Raw genomic sequence first — 18,350 nt, forward strand, 5'->3', positions numbered from 1 at the left:
AAAATTAAAAAATATTAAACTATTTTTTTATGATGTTTTATAGTATGTTATAGCTGAAAATAATAATAAAATGTATATTTGTACATATTTTTGTATTTTATATGTATATTTATATGTATTTAGGATAATATTATACTATTTTTTATACTTCTCAAAAAATAAGTGCATACCTGCCTGTATTTCATAATTATCATATCATTCAAGGAATGAAATATTTTGCTGAACAAATTTAAATATTTTTTATATATTTACGTATATGTATATATATATATATATATATATATATATATATATATATATACACACACACACACAATTTTTGTGAAGATCAACTTTTTGTTTGTCAAAGTTTAGATACATAAATCATTGCATAATTTTCAGTAAAAATACCCACAGAATTGTTAAAAATATACACACAGTATAAAAGGTAATTGGAAGTACATAGAGACTAAAGCTGTAAGCGAGATGGCGCCAGTATGGCACAGAGTGCGGCACGGCACGGCGCTGTCGTGGTTGCAGCATCGCGTCACCCATGCCTTACGTTACCATACTGTAGCCCTCACTTACTAAATAACACTCATTGCATAGTTTGATTGAAATTTTGTTGTAAATACCAATAAATTTTAGTTCAGCTCCATTCATTTCAGGAAAATAAAAGAGTAAACTAAAATCATGTGTTTTATTTTTACATTTTAGGGTAGGTCAATTATTATGAAACAATGAATACAAACTGTTCAAACTATCATTTTCAAAATGTGTGGAATGCTTTGAAATTATAAATGTCCACATCTCAGGGTAAAACACGAAGAAACATTGTTCAAACTAGTAGTTTCGAAGGGTGTGATAAGCTTTGAAGTGATCAATACACAAAGGTACATGGCAAGTGTCACATTCATAAGTGGTTTCACGTCTGTTACCATGAATATAACACACTTTCACACTTTGCATCGTTTGGCACTTTGCATCGTTTTTTCAGTCTTTGAACCTTTTTTCTCAGATGGTTGGAGCTTTTGAGGAAAGTGTCTTCCTTGTAGGCGCTGAGGGGGTGGGTTTGGAGGCGTATGTCTTTCAGGCAACGCAACTGCACACTCATTTATAATTTCTTCGACTAATGCTTGCCGGAAAGTGGCAAATGATCGATTTGCCTTGTTACCGTTGAGGAGTTTGTGCACTATGAATGAATTCAGCACACACATATCAATTATGTAAAAAGCGATCTTCTTGTATGATTTTGCATACCTCCTCAATATGTTATTTTGGCTCAATATTTGATCCCCGCGGTCAACCCCACCCATACTGTTGTTATAAGCCTGAATAGCTAGAGGTTATATTTTGCTATTTCCGGTTTTCCAGCACCTTTTATTAGTTTCGCAGTAGTCCAATTTGTGCATAGTAGTAATCATGTACACGTCCTTCCTGTCAAGCCACCTTATAACCAAAATGTTTTGGAATGATCTGGCACTTGATTTGCCAACTTCCAATTTACATTTTCTCAAGTCTTTAGGCATTTTCGCACGGTCACATTGAACTGTGCCACACGTGTTTATACCAAGATTGAAGAGCTTGTGGATTAGTATCGGTGATGTTTACCAATTGTCGATATAAAGGTTGTATCCTTTATGTAGAACGTCACATCGTTCACACATTTGTAATACGACTTTCTGGCTGGCCGGGAGGTCTCCAATCTTGTCCTTACCAACATAAATATCAAAACTGCAAATATATGCATTTGTTGAGTCGCATAGTTTATAGAACTTGATCCCAAACCGGGCTCGTTTTTTTGGGTTGTACTGTATATACAACAGTCTACCGCGACACTTGACAAGAGACTCGTCAATAGAAATTTCTTGGTTAGGAATGTAATTACGGCGGAATTTACTTTCCACTAAATCAAACAGGGGCCTTATTTTGTGAAGACGATCAGTCCGGTCGATATTGTCGTTGTTACAAAAATGCAAGTATTTACTTATGGCTAAGAACCGATCACGGGGCATTACATTTCCGAAAATAGGTGTATGGATCACTGGTGATCGACTCCAGTAACTTTGAATGGTCGGCTTGTCGACAAGTCCCATAAGAATACATAGTGCTATGTACACTCTGACTTCATTTGGTGTAACAGGGAGGAAACCTATAGCACCTTTTTCGATTGCGTAGGCGTTAGTCTCATTCGTTATAAGTGAAACTACTTCATCGTCAAAAAAAGACGAGAAAACCTTGTACCTGCTGTCTCCAGCTCTTATGCCTAAATTTTGGTTTAGGCCAGGACGTCTAGTAAAATCATGAATGATTGGTGTAAAATCTTCGTTACTTAGAGGTTCGTCCCAAATCCATGTAGATTTTTTGTGATATAGCCTAGAATAGTCATCAGTAAGCGCATCGTTTTGTTCAATATCCAACATGTCAAGATCAGCATTGTCAATAATTTGGTTTCGCACTTCATTTAGGCCTACATTATTTACAGGATGGCTCAAAATATTGTCATTTACAACTGTCATGTTAGCTTGGCTTTCATTTAGGGTTATGTCAAAATCAGAATCACTTACACCGTCTTGGCTGTCACTTACGTCTTCATTACCAATATTCATTATTTCATCCCAATCGTCCTCGCCAGTCTCTTCAACATCTTGACTCAAATCTTCATAATCTGACAGTAACAGTTGATCTATTTCACTATCACGTACACACTCACGATAACTTGCCATTGTTTGTAAAATGGAAAACTGCCGATCACAACATTACTAGTCACATAACTACTAAAGCGAAACTGACACTATGTTCACAAAGATCGATCAATAAGGCGGGAACATTATAGCGGGAACATTATAGCGGGAATATTATGGCGGGAACATTATGGCGGGAACATTGTGGCGGGAACAAAAACAACACAAAATTAGCGGGAAAATATTAGTAAACAGGTGGTTGACGCGCGGGAAGACGGCTGGCGGCTGCAGGCGTTCTCGAGCCTCTGACGTACCAGTACGTCAGCCGTGATACTGGGCATTGCTGACTTGACGTACTGGTACGTCATCCGATGCAAATGGGTTAAGAGTGGTTTTCACAATTTTTCCCGCTGTCACATAATAAAGACCTTTAATATGAGCCCTATCCTGTCTTAACAAAATTAAATATATAGATTTTTATACACACATTAGAATCTTGTTTGCCTTATTCTAATAGTTTTTACTATAGTAATTTGTTATGTATTCAGATGGGGATCTGATAACCATTTTTGACAGTTCCGACCTATCTTATGCAGTGCAGTACAGCCGAGTGCTGAAGCTCACACTGATTGTCAACAACGGTGACATCAGTCGTCTCTACCAACCCCTTGAACTGAGAAAAATTCAGGTAATATTCTACTATGATCTGTGTTGTTTTTGTTTTGATGTTAATTAGAAGACTTCTACTCTTAAAAAGAGTTTTTTTAACCTTCATCACAAGGGAGGTAAGAAATGAATGCAGTAATGAATATACGCTTGGATTGACTACGGTACATCAAAAGAATAAATTATTTTGACGTTATTTTAAAAATGTACTACTAGGCCTAGCTGTTGCCCGTCGGCTTCGCCCGACATACTTTTCAGTTTTTTTTTTGTTATGAACTGGCTGAAGTTGTGACTTCACTAGAGGCTAACATTACCTTTTACATTATTATTCCGTAGGCCTATAGTAACAGTTATTAAGGATTAAATACATTCTTATATAGCCTAATCACGGAAGCTAAAATTAGACATATGGGACAACTGAAGTCAAACTAAGGGTGTTATTCGGTCTAGTTGCTGTACCCACGCTTTCACTTTGCAACAAGGAAAAATAATAGTGCTGCAATCTGTTGGTAAACTTTGTAACTTGTTAATGCTGTTGAACATCATAGAACCATAGACAAAAAGAATTAAATATAGACCGTCAGCTGTGCTGCGGTTACCATAGGTTCTGGCGCACACCGCTTGGAGCACCACGGTAGTTACGGCGTACGCGCTACGTAAACTACAGCGGTGTGCGCCTGAACCTATGGTAACAATGGCAACCGCAGCACGGCTGACAGTCTATATTTCATTCTTTTTGTCTATGATAGCCTAGAACTTAACTCGTTGGTTTATTTGAAACAGCTGTTAATAATAATATGCTTTGATTATTTTTAAATAGTCTTTCAAAAACCCTGAAATGGGTACCTTTAAGGTGGTCCCAGGGGGGCTAAGCCCTGTTATCACAAAATTAATTATGTATAAACCTATTCCATGAAATTCTACATTTGTACCAAGTTTCGTGGCCATAGGTCCAGCGGTACCTGAGTTTATCACTGCCAAATATATACACAAACATCCTCTTTTATACTGGGTGGCGCAAAAAGAAGGCATGAATTTGAGTAGCGTAGTACCAGTGGAGGGGGGCTGCTAGTGACCGCTGTGTGACGCCATTTTGTACGTTAGAGCGTCCAGTTTTAGTAACAATGGCACAGTGGACTGTTCAGCTTCGTGTGTTCGCTGTCGAACAGTATTTCAAATCGAATGAATCTGTAATTACCGTTCAACGAATCGAGCGTAATGATTCGATACCTGATCGCAACACGATACTTTGTTGGGTGAACTCGTTTCGTACAACAGGATCAGTTACAAAGAACTGGCCGTCCTCGTACGGCGCGTACTCCGCAAAACATCGACACTGTCAGAGCCTCGGTTCTTCAGAGTCCTCACCGTTCGACAAGGCGACGCGCTCCAACCTTAGGGATGTCACGTCGATCGCTCCAGCGTATTTTGACATGTGAGTTGAAATTTCATCCTTATAAAATTATGATTGTTCAGAAGATTCATGAACGTGATTTTGGTCAAAGAAGAATTCTTTGCGAGAGAATGCTTGATATTGTTGCAAATGACAACGCTGTTTTAATGATGAGTGATAAAGCTCACCTCCATTTGAACGGCTCGGTAAATAAGCAGAACTGCTGCTATTAGGCAGCTAACAATCCTCGAGAAATGCATCAGAAACAACTGCATAGTCCCAAAGTTACAGTGTGGTGTGGGGTCTCAAAAGTTGGTATCGTAGGACCTTACTTTTTTGAAGAGGATGGTGCAACTGTCACAGTTAATTCTCAACGTTATGTTGAAATGCTACGCACATTTTTGCAGCCACAACTGGAAGCTTTGGGGATCGATATGGCAGACATATGGTTTCAACAGGATGGAGCCTCAGCCCACACGAGCAATGCATCCATGGAAGTCGTAAGAGAAATGTTTCCTAATCAAGTAATTTCACGTTTTGGTGATCTCCATTGGCCTGCACGCTCGCCAGACCTATCGCCGTGCGACTTCTTCTTATGGGGTCACCTGAAATTCAAAGTGTACTGTCGCAAACCACGGTCTATCGAGGAGTTAAAGGCTGCAATACGTGAAGAAATTGTTGCAGTATCACAGGACACTTTGTGGCAAAGCCATAACATTTCCCAACAGACTGTTTGTAACATATGTAATTAATACCAGATGTTGTGAATATAAAAAGAAAACAATTGAGTGGTACTAGTTGAACAAATGGCAAGAAGATGATGTTAACTGAAACTTAAACTACTTTAATTGTCAAAAATAAAACTTATTTCACGCTTCCACATTTATATACTTACTTAATTTAGAACAAAACTTATAAATCCGCGACAATTGGTAGCAGAGCGTTGAAAATGACCTCAAGACTACTGAAGAAGATTGATACCTTGAACAAGAGATTGGGCAATACCATTACCGAGGCCAATTTACTTCTACAAGGGGAGGACTCTTCCAAACCTGACCTCCTAGGGACACTGACGACTTTAGACGGATATCGTAGGCGTCTGGAAGACTTACTTGAACAACTTGATCAGATCAAAATCGATGACTCAACGAATGGAGGGGCAAGTACGTCAGTGGGAGATCCATTTGAACTAGTTCTGAATTGCGAAGAAGTAGTTGCAAAACTACAGGTAAGAATAGATTCCTTCACACCTCATTATGCAGACAAACAATGTAACTCCCATGATCAAACTGTAGTTTTAGAACCTAAACGTTGTTTGGTCAAACTACCTAAACTTGTCATCCCAACCTTTGATGGCGACGTCCTCAAATGGCAGGAGTTTTGGGATTCCTTTTCCTCCTCCATTCATAGCAATGATGCTCTTACTGTGATTGACAAATTTAACTATTTGAATTCATTACTTGAGGGGGAAGCTAAACGTTGCATATCCGGACTCCCACTAACATCATTAAACTATGATACAGCAATTTCTTTACTGAAGAGTAGGTTTGCTAACAAACCAATAATTGTAAACTCACACTACAAGTCACTAATAGCAATTCCTCCTGTTAAGTCTAATGACACGAAATTCTTGCGTCGTACCTTCGACATAATTGAAAAACATATGAGATGCTTACAAGCCTTAGGGGAGGATACAAATTCAAACTACTTCCTCACACTTATTACTAGTAAGTTACCTCTCAATGTTCTACTGAAGGCTGAAGAACTAAACTTAGGCGAAGAATTAAACGTAAATCGACTTTGTAGTACAATTCAAAACATTCTAATCGTTAGAGAGAAATCAGAGATGCTGCTGGGAATTTCTACTAAGTCTAGGGATGTGACTGTGGAGCATATCATTCATAAACCTACCTCAACTGCCGAGACCCTGTTAACTGGTGATAGGTCCTGCAATCTAAGACGATGTATATTTTGTGAGAAAGACCATTGGAGTGATCAATGTACGGCATTCAGCACAGTAAGTGAGCGTAAGGACAAAATAAAGTGGTTATGTTTTATTTGTTTAAAAAGGGGAAATAGCCTTAAAAATTGTAAAACTTTCAAGGCTTGTGTTTTTTGTAAGCAAAGCAAAAATCACCACAGGATCCTTTGCCCTTAACAGTTTCCACCAGGTATCACCAAAGATGCTGTGAATTCCCCGACTGTTCCTACGGGACGAGAGTTACAAGTACCAAAACCAATTGGAGGCTCGTCACACTTGACCACAACCCAACTAAAATCAACTAAGTTATCGTCTCTTCTTGCAGTTAACGAACAGGTAATTTTACAAACTGCAATTGTAAATGTTACAAATGAAGTTAACAAACTAACTCACACTGCTAGACTTTTATTCGATTCAGGTAGTCAAAGGTCATACATGTCAAAAGCTTCTAAGTTACAATTAAAATCCGATCAACATCAGATTTTAAATGTGTTCACTTTCGGAAACAAAAGTTGTAAAACTCTTGAGACACCTGTTGTTTGTGTTGGTATATCGCTTTTAAATAAAGACACAATCAACGTACAAGCAAATGTTGTGCCTCACATAACTGGACAAGTCCACTCAAGCGGGATGATAGATATTATTGATCAAATAAAATCAATATATCCGAACTTAACTTTGGCTCAAGGTCAACACCTGAACTCCGAAATTGACCTTCTCATTGGAAATGACTATTACTTGGACTTTATAAATGACGACAAAATTGAGGTAAGCAATGGACTTTTCCTCTTAAACACTAAATTAGGCTGGGTCATCAGCGGAAGGAGCTTAATAAACTCTATTGAAACTGACTCTTACTCAACTTCATTCTTAACTACGGTCCAGCCATCTAACTTGTTTGTTCCTAAAGCTTACTTTCATTCTGCAGATTCTCAACTTGTAGAACAATTGAAACTTTAGGTATACATGATAATCCATTTGAAATTGATGATGATATTGCTCTAAAGCAGTTTAATAATACTATCCAATTAGTCGAGAATAGGTATTCGGTTTCTTGGCCATGGAAAGAATACCCCCCAAACTTGCCGGATAATTATTTTCTCTCATTAGCTTGACTGAAATCGCTTGTGAAAAGGTTATCAAGTCAACCAAATTTGCTTCAAAAGTATGATAACATAATCAAGGAGCAGAGATCAGCGGGAATCATTGAACAAGTTCCGAAAACTGGAAATGCCATTGTTAAGCATTATATTCCACATCATCCCATAATTAACGAAGCAAAATCCACAACAAAGGTAAGAATAGTGTACGATGCTTCAGCTAAGTCAAAGAAATCTTCTAATAGTTTGAACGACTGCCTTTATCGTGGCCCAGTAATACTAGAGGACTTATGCGGATTGCTCATACGTTTTCAACTCAACCCTATAGGGATAATAGCTGATATAGAAAAAGCTTTCCTTCAACTGAACTTAAACATACCTGATAGAGACGTTACTAGGTTTTTATGGTTAAAAGATTTGTCAATGCCAGTGAATGAAAACAACATTGAGGAACTAAGATTTTCCAGAGTTCCGTTTGGTGTTATTTCAAGTCCTTTCTTATTGAGTGCTACTATAAAGCACCACCTGTCCCATAGTGAACTAACAGAAGACACCAAGAAATTGAAAACTATTGATACGTACTTGTCCAAGGCATTCTTTCTCTTGATTACTTATAAGAATAAACTTTTAAATTAATGAGAAACAAATTATATTAAAGAAAGGAATTCACACTTTTATTTTTATCACACAAACATAAACATGAACACAGCTTAATATAAAAAGTAAAACATATGATCTTGAGACAATGTACATTTAAACAGTACATAAGCAAAATTGTCAATGTTCCAATACTCCCTTCACAATTTTGAAACTAAATGTCACGAAGTCCAATGTTTACTTTAAGCTGTGTAAACCTTACTCGATTGAGAGGTTTAGTAAGGATGTCGGCAAGTTGATATGTTGTAGATACATGTTCAACATCAACAAGTCCTTCCAAGAATTTTTCTCTGACGAAGTAGTACTTAACTTCGATATGCTTCGTTCTGCGATGAAACTCAGGGTTCTTTATGAGTTTCACAGCACTGCCATTGTCAATTTTCAGAACAGGTGTCAATTGTGAGTGACAACTTATTTCTTCAAACAGACGTTTCAGCCATATTGCTTCTTTAGCTCCTTCACATGCAGCCACAAACTCGGCTTCTGCCGTAGACAGTGCTACAGAACGCTGTTTCTCGCTTCGCCAGCTCACTGGACCTCCAGCATAACAACTGATAAACCCAGACGTTGATTTCCGAGTACTTTCTTCTCCAGCAAAATCAGAATCAGTGAAAACATCCAGATTACTGCACGGTGAGGACTTGTACAAGATACCAACATTTATGGTTCCTCGAAGATATCTAAATATCCTTTTGACACTCAACCAATCCGCTTGAGTAGGATGTTCCATATTCCTCACAGCCAATCCCACAGCAAAGGAAATATCAGGTCTTGATACACAACTTAAATGCATCAAGCTTCCAACAGCCTCACGGTATGGAACTTTTCCACTGACAGACTCCACTGGACCATTGTTTACAGGTCTTTCACATGGTGTAGAAATGGAATTCGAGTCACTCATACCAAAACGTTGTAATATGCGTTTAGTATAGGCTGATTGACCAATCCATATTCCACTTGAACTTTTCTTGATCTGTAATCCTAAATAACTGTCAAGTTCACCAGATTTGATTTTAAAAACTTTGGATAAGCTTTTCATGAAGTCATCAATGATGCTATTGTCGGTCCCAGCTACTAATCCATCATCTACATAAATAAGTACAAGTAGCTTCTTCCCGTGATTGTTTTTATAAAAGAGACAGGGATCCGAGTTACTTCTCTTAAGACCTTGAGATTCAAGAAACTTTGTAAGTTTCAAGCTCCAACAACGAGGAGATTGTTTCAGACCATATAATGACTTTTGTAGTTTACACACACGTCCAGTTCCATCAGAATAACCTTCAGGTTGCTCCATGTAAACTTCCTCTGAAAGATCACCATATAAAAAGGCAGTCTTCACGTCAAACTGACGCAATTCCAGATTTTCAACGGAAGCCGTACTTAGCACAGATCTAATGGTGTCATAACGTGCCACAGGACTAAACAGTTCATTATAGTCAATTCCTTCACGTTGTGCATATCCCTTGGCTACTAGTCGAGCTTTGTATTTTTCATGAGAACCATCAGAATTAGGTTTTGTTCGAAGTACCCAACGACATCCCAGGACACGAGCTCCTTCTGGTTTATCCACCAAAATCCAAGTTTTATTTTCATGAATCGATTTTATTTCATCGTCCATAGCAGCCTTCCAGTCAGATGCATCATCCAACACCATTGCTTCCTTGTAAGACCTTGGAAACATCTGTGTTTCTGATTGAACCAGCATCAGATCAAAATTTCCACTGCTCATCCAACTTGGTACATTTTTCACTCGTTTTCCTTGTCGCAACACGTCTTTTGTGGTTTCATTTTTAGACAATACAACACACTCGTCTTGCTCACCTCCATCCAAACCAGTAGGAGTTTCCACTTCATCAGTTTCCACTTCCATGGTTTCATTTTGAGACAATACATCAACACCATTGCTTCCTTGTAAGACCTTGGAAACATCTGTGTTTCTGATTGAACCAGCATCAGATCAAAATTTCCACTGCTCATCCAACTTGGTACATTTTTCACTCGTTTTCCTTGTCGCAACACGTCTTTTGTGGTTTCATTTTTAGACAATACAACACACTCGTCTTGCTCACCTCCATCCAAACCAGTAGGAGTTTCCACTTCATCAGTTTCCACTTCCATGGTTTCATTTTGAGACAATACATCAACACCATTGCTTCCTTGTAAGACCTTGGAAACATCTGTGTTTCTGATTTAACCAGCATCAGATCAAAATTTCCACTGCTCATCCAACTTGGTACATTTTTCACTCGTTTTCCTTGTCGCAACACGTCTTTTGTGGTTTCATTTTTAGACAATACAACACACTCGTCTTGCTCACCTCCATCCAAACCAGTAGGAGTTTCCACTTCATCAGTTTCCACTTCCATGGTTTCATTTTGAGACAATACATCACACTGCTCACCTCCCTCCAAAACAATAGGAGGTGCCGCTTTGTCAGTTTCCACTTCTGTTGTTTTTGAAGTGATGTCAAAATGAACTTCATCGCTCGAAGATGGCTCATTATCAGGAACAGTACTTCCTTGGAATATCTCAGGCTCGAAGATAACATCATGGCTTATAACAGTTTGCCGTTTGCTTGGTACATACACTCTGTATCCATCTCTCAAACCATGATACCCAACAAAGATTCCTTCAATGCTTTTAGCATCCCACTTTTTCCGCTTTTGCTTCGGCTGATGTACAAAGCAGTTAGTTCCAAATACTCTGAGGTGTTGCAGACCTGGAACACTCTTACCCGACCACAATTGCAGTGGTGATTTGCCATCTACAGGACTTGGTCCTGTAAGATTAAGGAGGTAAACTGCAGTATTACAAGCCTCACCCCAAAGAAACTTCGGCAAGCCTTTCCTCTGGAGCATAGAACGAGCAGACTCCACAATCGTTCGATTATCCCTCTCAACAGAACCGTTCTGTTCAGGGTAGTAGGGAGAAGTTGTACGTATCTTAATACCATACTCCTGAATGATTCTCGTAGTTTCCTTTGATAGGAATTCAGACCCGTTATCAAACAACATTTCTTTTATGATCTTTCCACCTTGTTTTGCTTCTGCAAGAAAGATGCGCATACAATCAGCTACTTCGCTTTTATTCTTTATGAAAAATACTTGGCGATACTTACTGTAGTAGTCTTTAAACAATACAAAATAGCGGTTACCTCCAAGAGAAGTGACCTCCATAGGTCCGCAGACATCTGTACTGATCAGTTCACCAACCACCTCAGGACAAGTTGGACGAGAATGAAATGGACCACGATGAGATTTACCAAGAACACATCCATTACACAGACCCATGTCTCCAGTCACATTAATTCCATTCATCTTCAAAACTTGTTTAACATGGCGTTGATTCTGATGACCTAGCCGTTCGTGCCATAGCTGTAAAGAATCTTTCTTACATGCAAGTTGTACAGTGGGTTGTTTAGGACAAATAGCACGCATGTTAAGATAATATAAATCCCCATGCAAACGTCCAGTGAATGTAACAATACCATTTAGGGTAAATTTACATCCAAGATTGTCAGCAGAAAACACATGGTTCTTCTTCGCTGCCCTGCTGACTGACAACAGATGAGCTCTAGAATTAGGTACATACAAAATGTTTTCTACAGTTGTTCAAATTAGCTCCTTACCAACTTTAGTTTCAACAACAATGATCCCAGATCCCTCGGCATAACACTTTTTATCAGAAGCATTATCACTGAAGCCAGACATAAGTTGTGGTTCTGAAAATTGTGAATACTCTGTAAAATAATCTTTACACCACGTTACATGATGAGTAGCACCACAATCCGCAATCCAAACGTCCCGATTTGCAAAAGTTAACTCATTCCCGCTCATAAAACTATGTTTTGCAGACACATCCTTCTTATCAGATGTAGACTTCTTTTTAAGTGGACAATCAGGAACCTTATGCCCTTTTTGTTTACACTTAAAACAAAATATCTTAGTTACCTGCTTTTGATTCTGATTACTCTGCCCTTGTTTTTCTGTTTTAACCCTTGTACCCATGGGTTTTGAAACATATTGACACACTCCACGGCTAGGTCTCAATCAGTGACGGGTCGTGGGCGGAACTGTGTATAGGTAACCTATGAACCAGGGTAATAACCAAGTGCTTCAGTGATGCTGCAGGGCGCCACCCAGTTTCGGGGTATGATGCTGGTCGATAAACTGGGAACGTTCCAGCCCCAGGATGGTAACAGATTTTGCAGATCTCTGTAGTATTGAGTGTCTTAACCTATGCTCCTATATACCATGAGGTTCGACAGGTCCCTAAAATCTATGTTGACTTAGCGTTGGGGTGAGTTTCAATTTTGAGAAAATTGTGAATAAAACTGGATAATTCAGGGGTTGACCCACCTACGCCCACTATAATACACTATGACAAATACACTGGTTTTCAAAAATGACACAAGATATGACAAAATAAGTGAAGGTTTATTACAAGTTAATATTTTGCACAGACAAGCCTGACTCAAATGTCCGGTACGAAATAATAATCAATCAAAATGCTACATACAACGTTCTTCGTTCAGTATTCGTTACTACCAAGACACTTGAACCTAAAATATAACTCAAATAGGCTATTTATTTACTTTTTTTTGTGGCCAAAAGCTTTTGGAATTTCCGACTGCGCAGACGGTAGCAAAAATATATTTACAGAAAAGCAACAATTACTTTTACTCAAAAGACAACATTAGACAAAATATATGTTCGACCGTAGTCAATAATCAATCCGACAAAGCAATAATATGACACATAATACACAGTAATAATAGACAATCTTACAATTAGGCCTAAACAGGTGACAACAGAGACAAAATATATCAGGTCTCTAATCAATCCGGCAGAGCGTAATGTGACACAATACTAAATACACAAAAATAATAAAAATAGACAATCTTAAAACTAGGCAACACCAGCGACAAATATCAAGGACACTATTACCCTTTCGGCTACAATCCGAACGATTACCGTAATCTATATATCTCTAAAAGTTAGGCCTAGCCTACAGAATATGTTGGGACGATGGTTTAGTTGCGTCTAGTTCACTCGGCACTTGGAGTTGCACAAAATACAGTCTGAAGATAGTTTGATTGAATTTTGAATGAAATTTGAATCTTGATGCACCAGAAGTTGAGTAAGTTAAGTTAAATGTCCAGAGAAATTGATTTATGTAGTCTTTAAATCTGGCCAAGTTTAAAATGATTTGGCAGGCTGATAGTTGAACGGTAGTCAGATGGAAGTTACGGTAAAGGCTAGCCTAGGACTTATCAGACAGTGGAGGTCCGCTGCGATGACAGGTGGTAGGGGTGAACGTGGTCCAGGTCCGCAGCCCCGTACGATGTTGGATAGGCCAAGGTTGTAAGTGGGCCAATTCAGCTAACGTCTCTCCAGCAGTAGGTCGGATCTCTCACAAGCCGTAGGTAGGATCTCTCTTAAGACGTAGGTCTGAACTCTTGCAGGCCGGAACATACACCCTGTAATTCCTCGTGAATAATTTCTGTTCTGGTTAAATATTAACAGTAGTCCTATAACTTAAGTCATGTGTTCCATGAAGGCTAGGCCTTGATTAACTGTAATTTTAATCCATTTTGTAGTTGTTATGACAAAAGGTCATTAACAGTAAGTGAAACTAGGTCTTAAACTGTTCTTGCCTCAAGTTAGGCCTGTCTTAGAACAACTGAACAACAATTTGGTTTCTGACATTTACAAAATAAATGATTTACAAAATACATTCTCTACATTTAATTTTGTGAGCGTAGGTTGATTACATTTTCTAAGCTAAACAAGAAATATTTAAAACACTGAACTACATATGAACAAAAGCATGGTGAACAAGTACAAGGTAGGCCTAGGCCAAGAATGACAAAAATTTCTAAAAACTACTAAATATATCATTTCTTCCTTTTGGACAACCTAACCTAACTTTGAGGAATCAAAACTGATTGTAAACAAATGGTTTAAACGATTTTGCAAAATTTGAGACCATGTGACTGACTCCTGTTGCAAACTTATTGCTTTGCACCAACATGAAAATTACAAGACAATTTCTATCATAAAACAGGGAAAATGTACTTAAAACTATAAAATTATCAACATTGTTTGTGTCTTACCCACAGTGGTCTAAATTACCTACATAAGGTCAACCCTGGAATTATAATTTTGTGTTAATTTGACTTGAGAAAACCTAGTTCACGTTGACTACGGCAATCTGTAACTTGTTCGAACAACTGAAAAGATTTTAATTACACACAAATTAATAGAATTTGGAACCCTGAAGCAATTTAAGACTTTTTCTGGAATCCCGTCTGTCTTACCTCAGTATATAAATCCTTAAGAATCTGAGGGCAAAATTGTAGACCGGCGTCCAGAAGTTGCAGAGATTTCTTGTCTCAACGATAAGTCTGATGGCGGCCAAATGAGGATGATTCAGCGTCTTCACTTTCAATCTCCACTCTAAGGTTCCGAGTCAGCTGACAGTTGTCTCAAACCACCGCTCTGATTGGTTGTCCTGACTTGTTCGAAAGCTCGCTCCGTTTCAGTACCGTACTAGCGTTGATTATGGTTTTAGGGTGTCCAACACAATTAAACTCCGCTGGATACTATATTCGGTCCACTGTGACGCGTCAAACAGTGTAGATATTAACATGGAGTGATCAGTTCCATGACGAATAATTGGGGCGGCCTTTTAACCGTGACAAACACCCCTCCACCCACCAGAAAATTTCCCAAATTTTCTATATACATGGTTTTAGGTCTCCTATATGCCAGTTGCCGATGGTTTTGCCTCTCTGGTCCTTAAGTGTGTATACTAACTTAGATAATTTCTTTGCTATCCAGTACGGTCCGGTATAGATAGGTGCTAGTTTAGCCGAGTATAACTTTTGGGCGTCTGATTGTTGATAGTTTTTCTTCCACACCTTATCTCCCACATGGAACTCTGCTTCCCGTCTCCTCAAATCATATCTGTGAGCGGTCTTCTCGTGGGCCTTCTTCAAACGACTCTCTACATATCGATAAATTTTCTTCAAGTTGGACAATTTGGCTCCATAACTATCAACATTTCCTGCTTCCACATCTGGTACTTCGTTCGGGGTTGGGTCCAAGTTTTTCTCTAGTCCTGGAGTGTACAATTCTCTTCCATAATTTAAGTAGGCTGGGGAGTAGTCGGTGACCTCATGTCGTGCAGATCGCAGGGCAAATCCTAACTTAGGCAGTTCTCGATCCCACAACCTGTGGTTTTCACCTACAAAGGCCCGTAACATAGTTCCAATCGTTCTGTTCACTCGTTCGGTTGGATTACTCTGAGGGTGTCGGCTAGGATTGTAAAGTATTTGAATTTTATATGATTCCATCATTTGCTTAAATTCTTTTCCAACAAATTCTGCCCCGTTGTCACAGAGACAGTAATCTGGAATGCCAAACATTAAAAATACATCTTCCTCCAAATGTTTTGCAACTAACTTTGCTGAAGCAGCACGAAGAGGCACAAGAATCGGAAATTTTGTGAACGTATCTATTACGACTAATATATATTTAAATCCTGAGGTAGAGCGAGGTAATGGTCCAATCAAATCGGCAGAAATCATGCTCCAGGGTTTGTCTACTCCACGACGGAAGCCGCAAAACCCTTTAGGCCTATTTTGATCAAATTTTACTTGTTGACAAGTGGTACATCTACCCACATATCTCCCTACGTCTTGTCGCATTTTAGGCCAGTAATACTGATTTTGGAGTCGGTGGAAAGTTTTATTACATCCCAGATGTCCCGCGGTCGGGGCGTCATGCATTTGGGCCAATAGCGCTTCTCTCTTATCTTTTGGAACCACTATCTTCCATTCTTCTTCGTCTTCCGGTAGGCGTAGTCGGTCTCGAGTCATCTTCCATAGCTGTCCATCTTCTACTTTCCACAACGGATACAAATTCTTGGTCTCTTGAACATTTTTCTTCATTCTCTCATACCACTGGTCAGTCGTGTTGGCTACTTCCGTTAGCACTCCAATTTTCACCCGCTCCTTTTCCTTCGTACTAGGTGGAATGGTTTCTTCTGCTGTCGTTCGAGATAACAAATCAGGCACAACATGGTCCTTGCCTTTTCGGTGAACTAGAGTGAAATCATATGGTTGTAGACGTAGAGCCCACCTCGCAAGACGGCCTTGGGGATCTTTAAGGTTATATAACCAGAGCAAACTGTAGTGATCGGTAATTACTTGAAATTTAGTCCCTTCCACATATGGTCGGAAGCGTTCGATTGACCAGACCACGGCCAAACATTCCCTTTCCGTGGCAGAGTATTTCTGCTCCGCTTTTGTCAGAGTGCGACTTGCATAAGCAACCACTGTCTCGCCACCCTCACCCTCTTGACTCAAGACTGCACCGAGGCCGTTAGCCGAAGCATCACAGGAGACAGTGAAAGGTCTGCCGAAATCTGGGCAAAGTAAGAGTTGGTGCAGACACCAGACAAGTTTTAATGTCTTCGAAAGCCTGTTGGGATTCACCTGTCCATCTAAAACGCTGATCTCGTTTTAGCAATTGAGTTAGCGGATATATACGGGAGGCAAAATTGGGGATAAAGCGCCGATACCAGCTGGCGGTGCCACAAAATTGTCGGACTTCTTTCTGTGATGTTGGATAAGGAATTTGTAGAATGGCTTCGACCTTCTCTGCATCTACCCTAAGCCCTCGGTAATCGACAACATAGCCTAAATATCTGAGTTCAGGACGACAAATTTTGCATTTCTCGGTGTTCAAGGTCAGTTTTGCTCCACGTAATCGGGTGATTACTTCCTTCAGCACCTCCAGGTGTTTCTCAAAAGTGGGAGTTACAATTACTACATCATCCAAGTATACAAATACCGATGGTTCCAAATCAGCACCAAGCACATTGTCAATAAATCTTTGCCAGGTGGCCGGGGCATTATGGAGTCCGAAGGGCATGGTTATAAATTGATATAATCCTCTACCAGGCACTGTAAACGCAGTCTTCTCTCTACTCTCTGCACTAAGCGGTATTTGCCAGTATGCTGACTTAATATCTAATGAGGAAAGAAATTTTGCATCACGAAGGCGGTCCAGAATAGTGGTAACATACGGGAGGGGATAAGCGTCCCGTTTGGTAACTGAATTAAGAGCTTTAAAATTAACACAAAACCTTTTTGACCCATCAGGTTTGTCCACTAAAACAATAGGAGATGACCATGGACTCTTACTCTTCTCAACCACTCCCAGTTCTAACATCCTATCTAGTTCTTCGTTGACTTCCCGTAACTTTGCCGGTGACATCGGATAGTAACGTTGCTTAACCGGGGTTGCGTCCGCAGTATCAATAACATGCTCAACACAGTTGGTCCTCCCTAGGATAGGCTGATCGGCCCCTTTAAGAAATTCATTCATGAATCTATTTAATTCTAAGCGTTGCGGTGTAGTGAGATGTTCTTCGGTCTGCAGTCCATGGGGTGGAACGTTCATAGAAGATAGCTTAAGGGTGGTAGGTGAAAAGTCCCAGGTTTTCTGGTGAAAGTCTGTAATAATTTGCATTTCGGACCAAAAATTTATCCCTAGAATCAAGGAATGCTTTAAAGAGGGAACTACCAAAACACTGGTTTCTCTGGATCGTCCTGCTAGAGTAATCTGCACCTTCATTGTACCTCTAATTTCATGTTTTTGTGAATCAGCTGTTTCAATCCACTTATCAGGGATCGGGTTCAATAAATTTGGAAATTTTTGAACTACCCACAATCCTTCCTGGCCTAATACTGATTGAGAGGCTCCGGAGTCTAACAAGGCTCGCATTGGTTTTCCAAAAAGTTTGATTTTTAGATAAGGTCTCGGATCATTTTCTACTGGTTCAAATAAATAATTTATTTTATCTAGGCCTAATTCAGTACT

General features: G+C 39.3%; 1 protein-coding gene across 4 annotated transcripts in view; it reads left to right on the forward strand.

The window, feature by feature from the left end:
• The window catches only part of LOC128983538 (protein TFG-like), a 143,274-nt gene that overhangs the window by 71,183 nt on the left and 53,741 nt on the right, over positions 1-18,350 (forward strand). For all 4 annotated transcript variants that reach the window (XM_054402841.1, XM_054402844.1, XM_054402842.1 and 1 more), the window contains exon 4: positions 3,212-3,351. In XM_054402841.1, coding sequence (XP_054258816.1) covers positions 3,212-3,351 — 140 coding nt within the window. The remainder of the gene's footprint in view (positions 1-3,211; positions 3,352-18,350) is intronic.

The sequence above is a fragment of the Macrosteles quadrilineatus genome, unplaced genomic scaffold, assembly GCF_028750875.1.
Source record: "Macrosteles quadrilineatus isolate MER2022 unplaced genomic scaffold, UCM_ALF_1.0 Scaffold_1__1_contigs__length_201487025, whole genome shotgun sequence".
NCBI lineage: Eukaryota > Metazoa > Arthropoda > Insecta > Hemiptera > Cicadellidae > Macrosteles > Macrosteles quadrilineatus.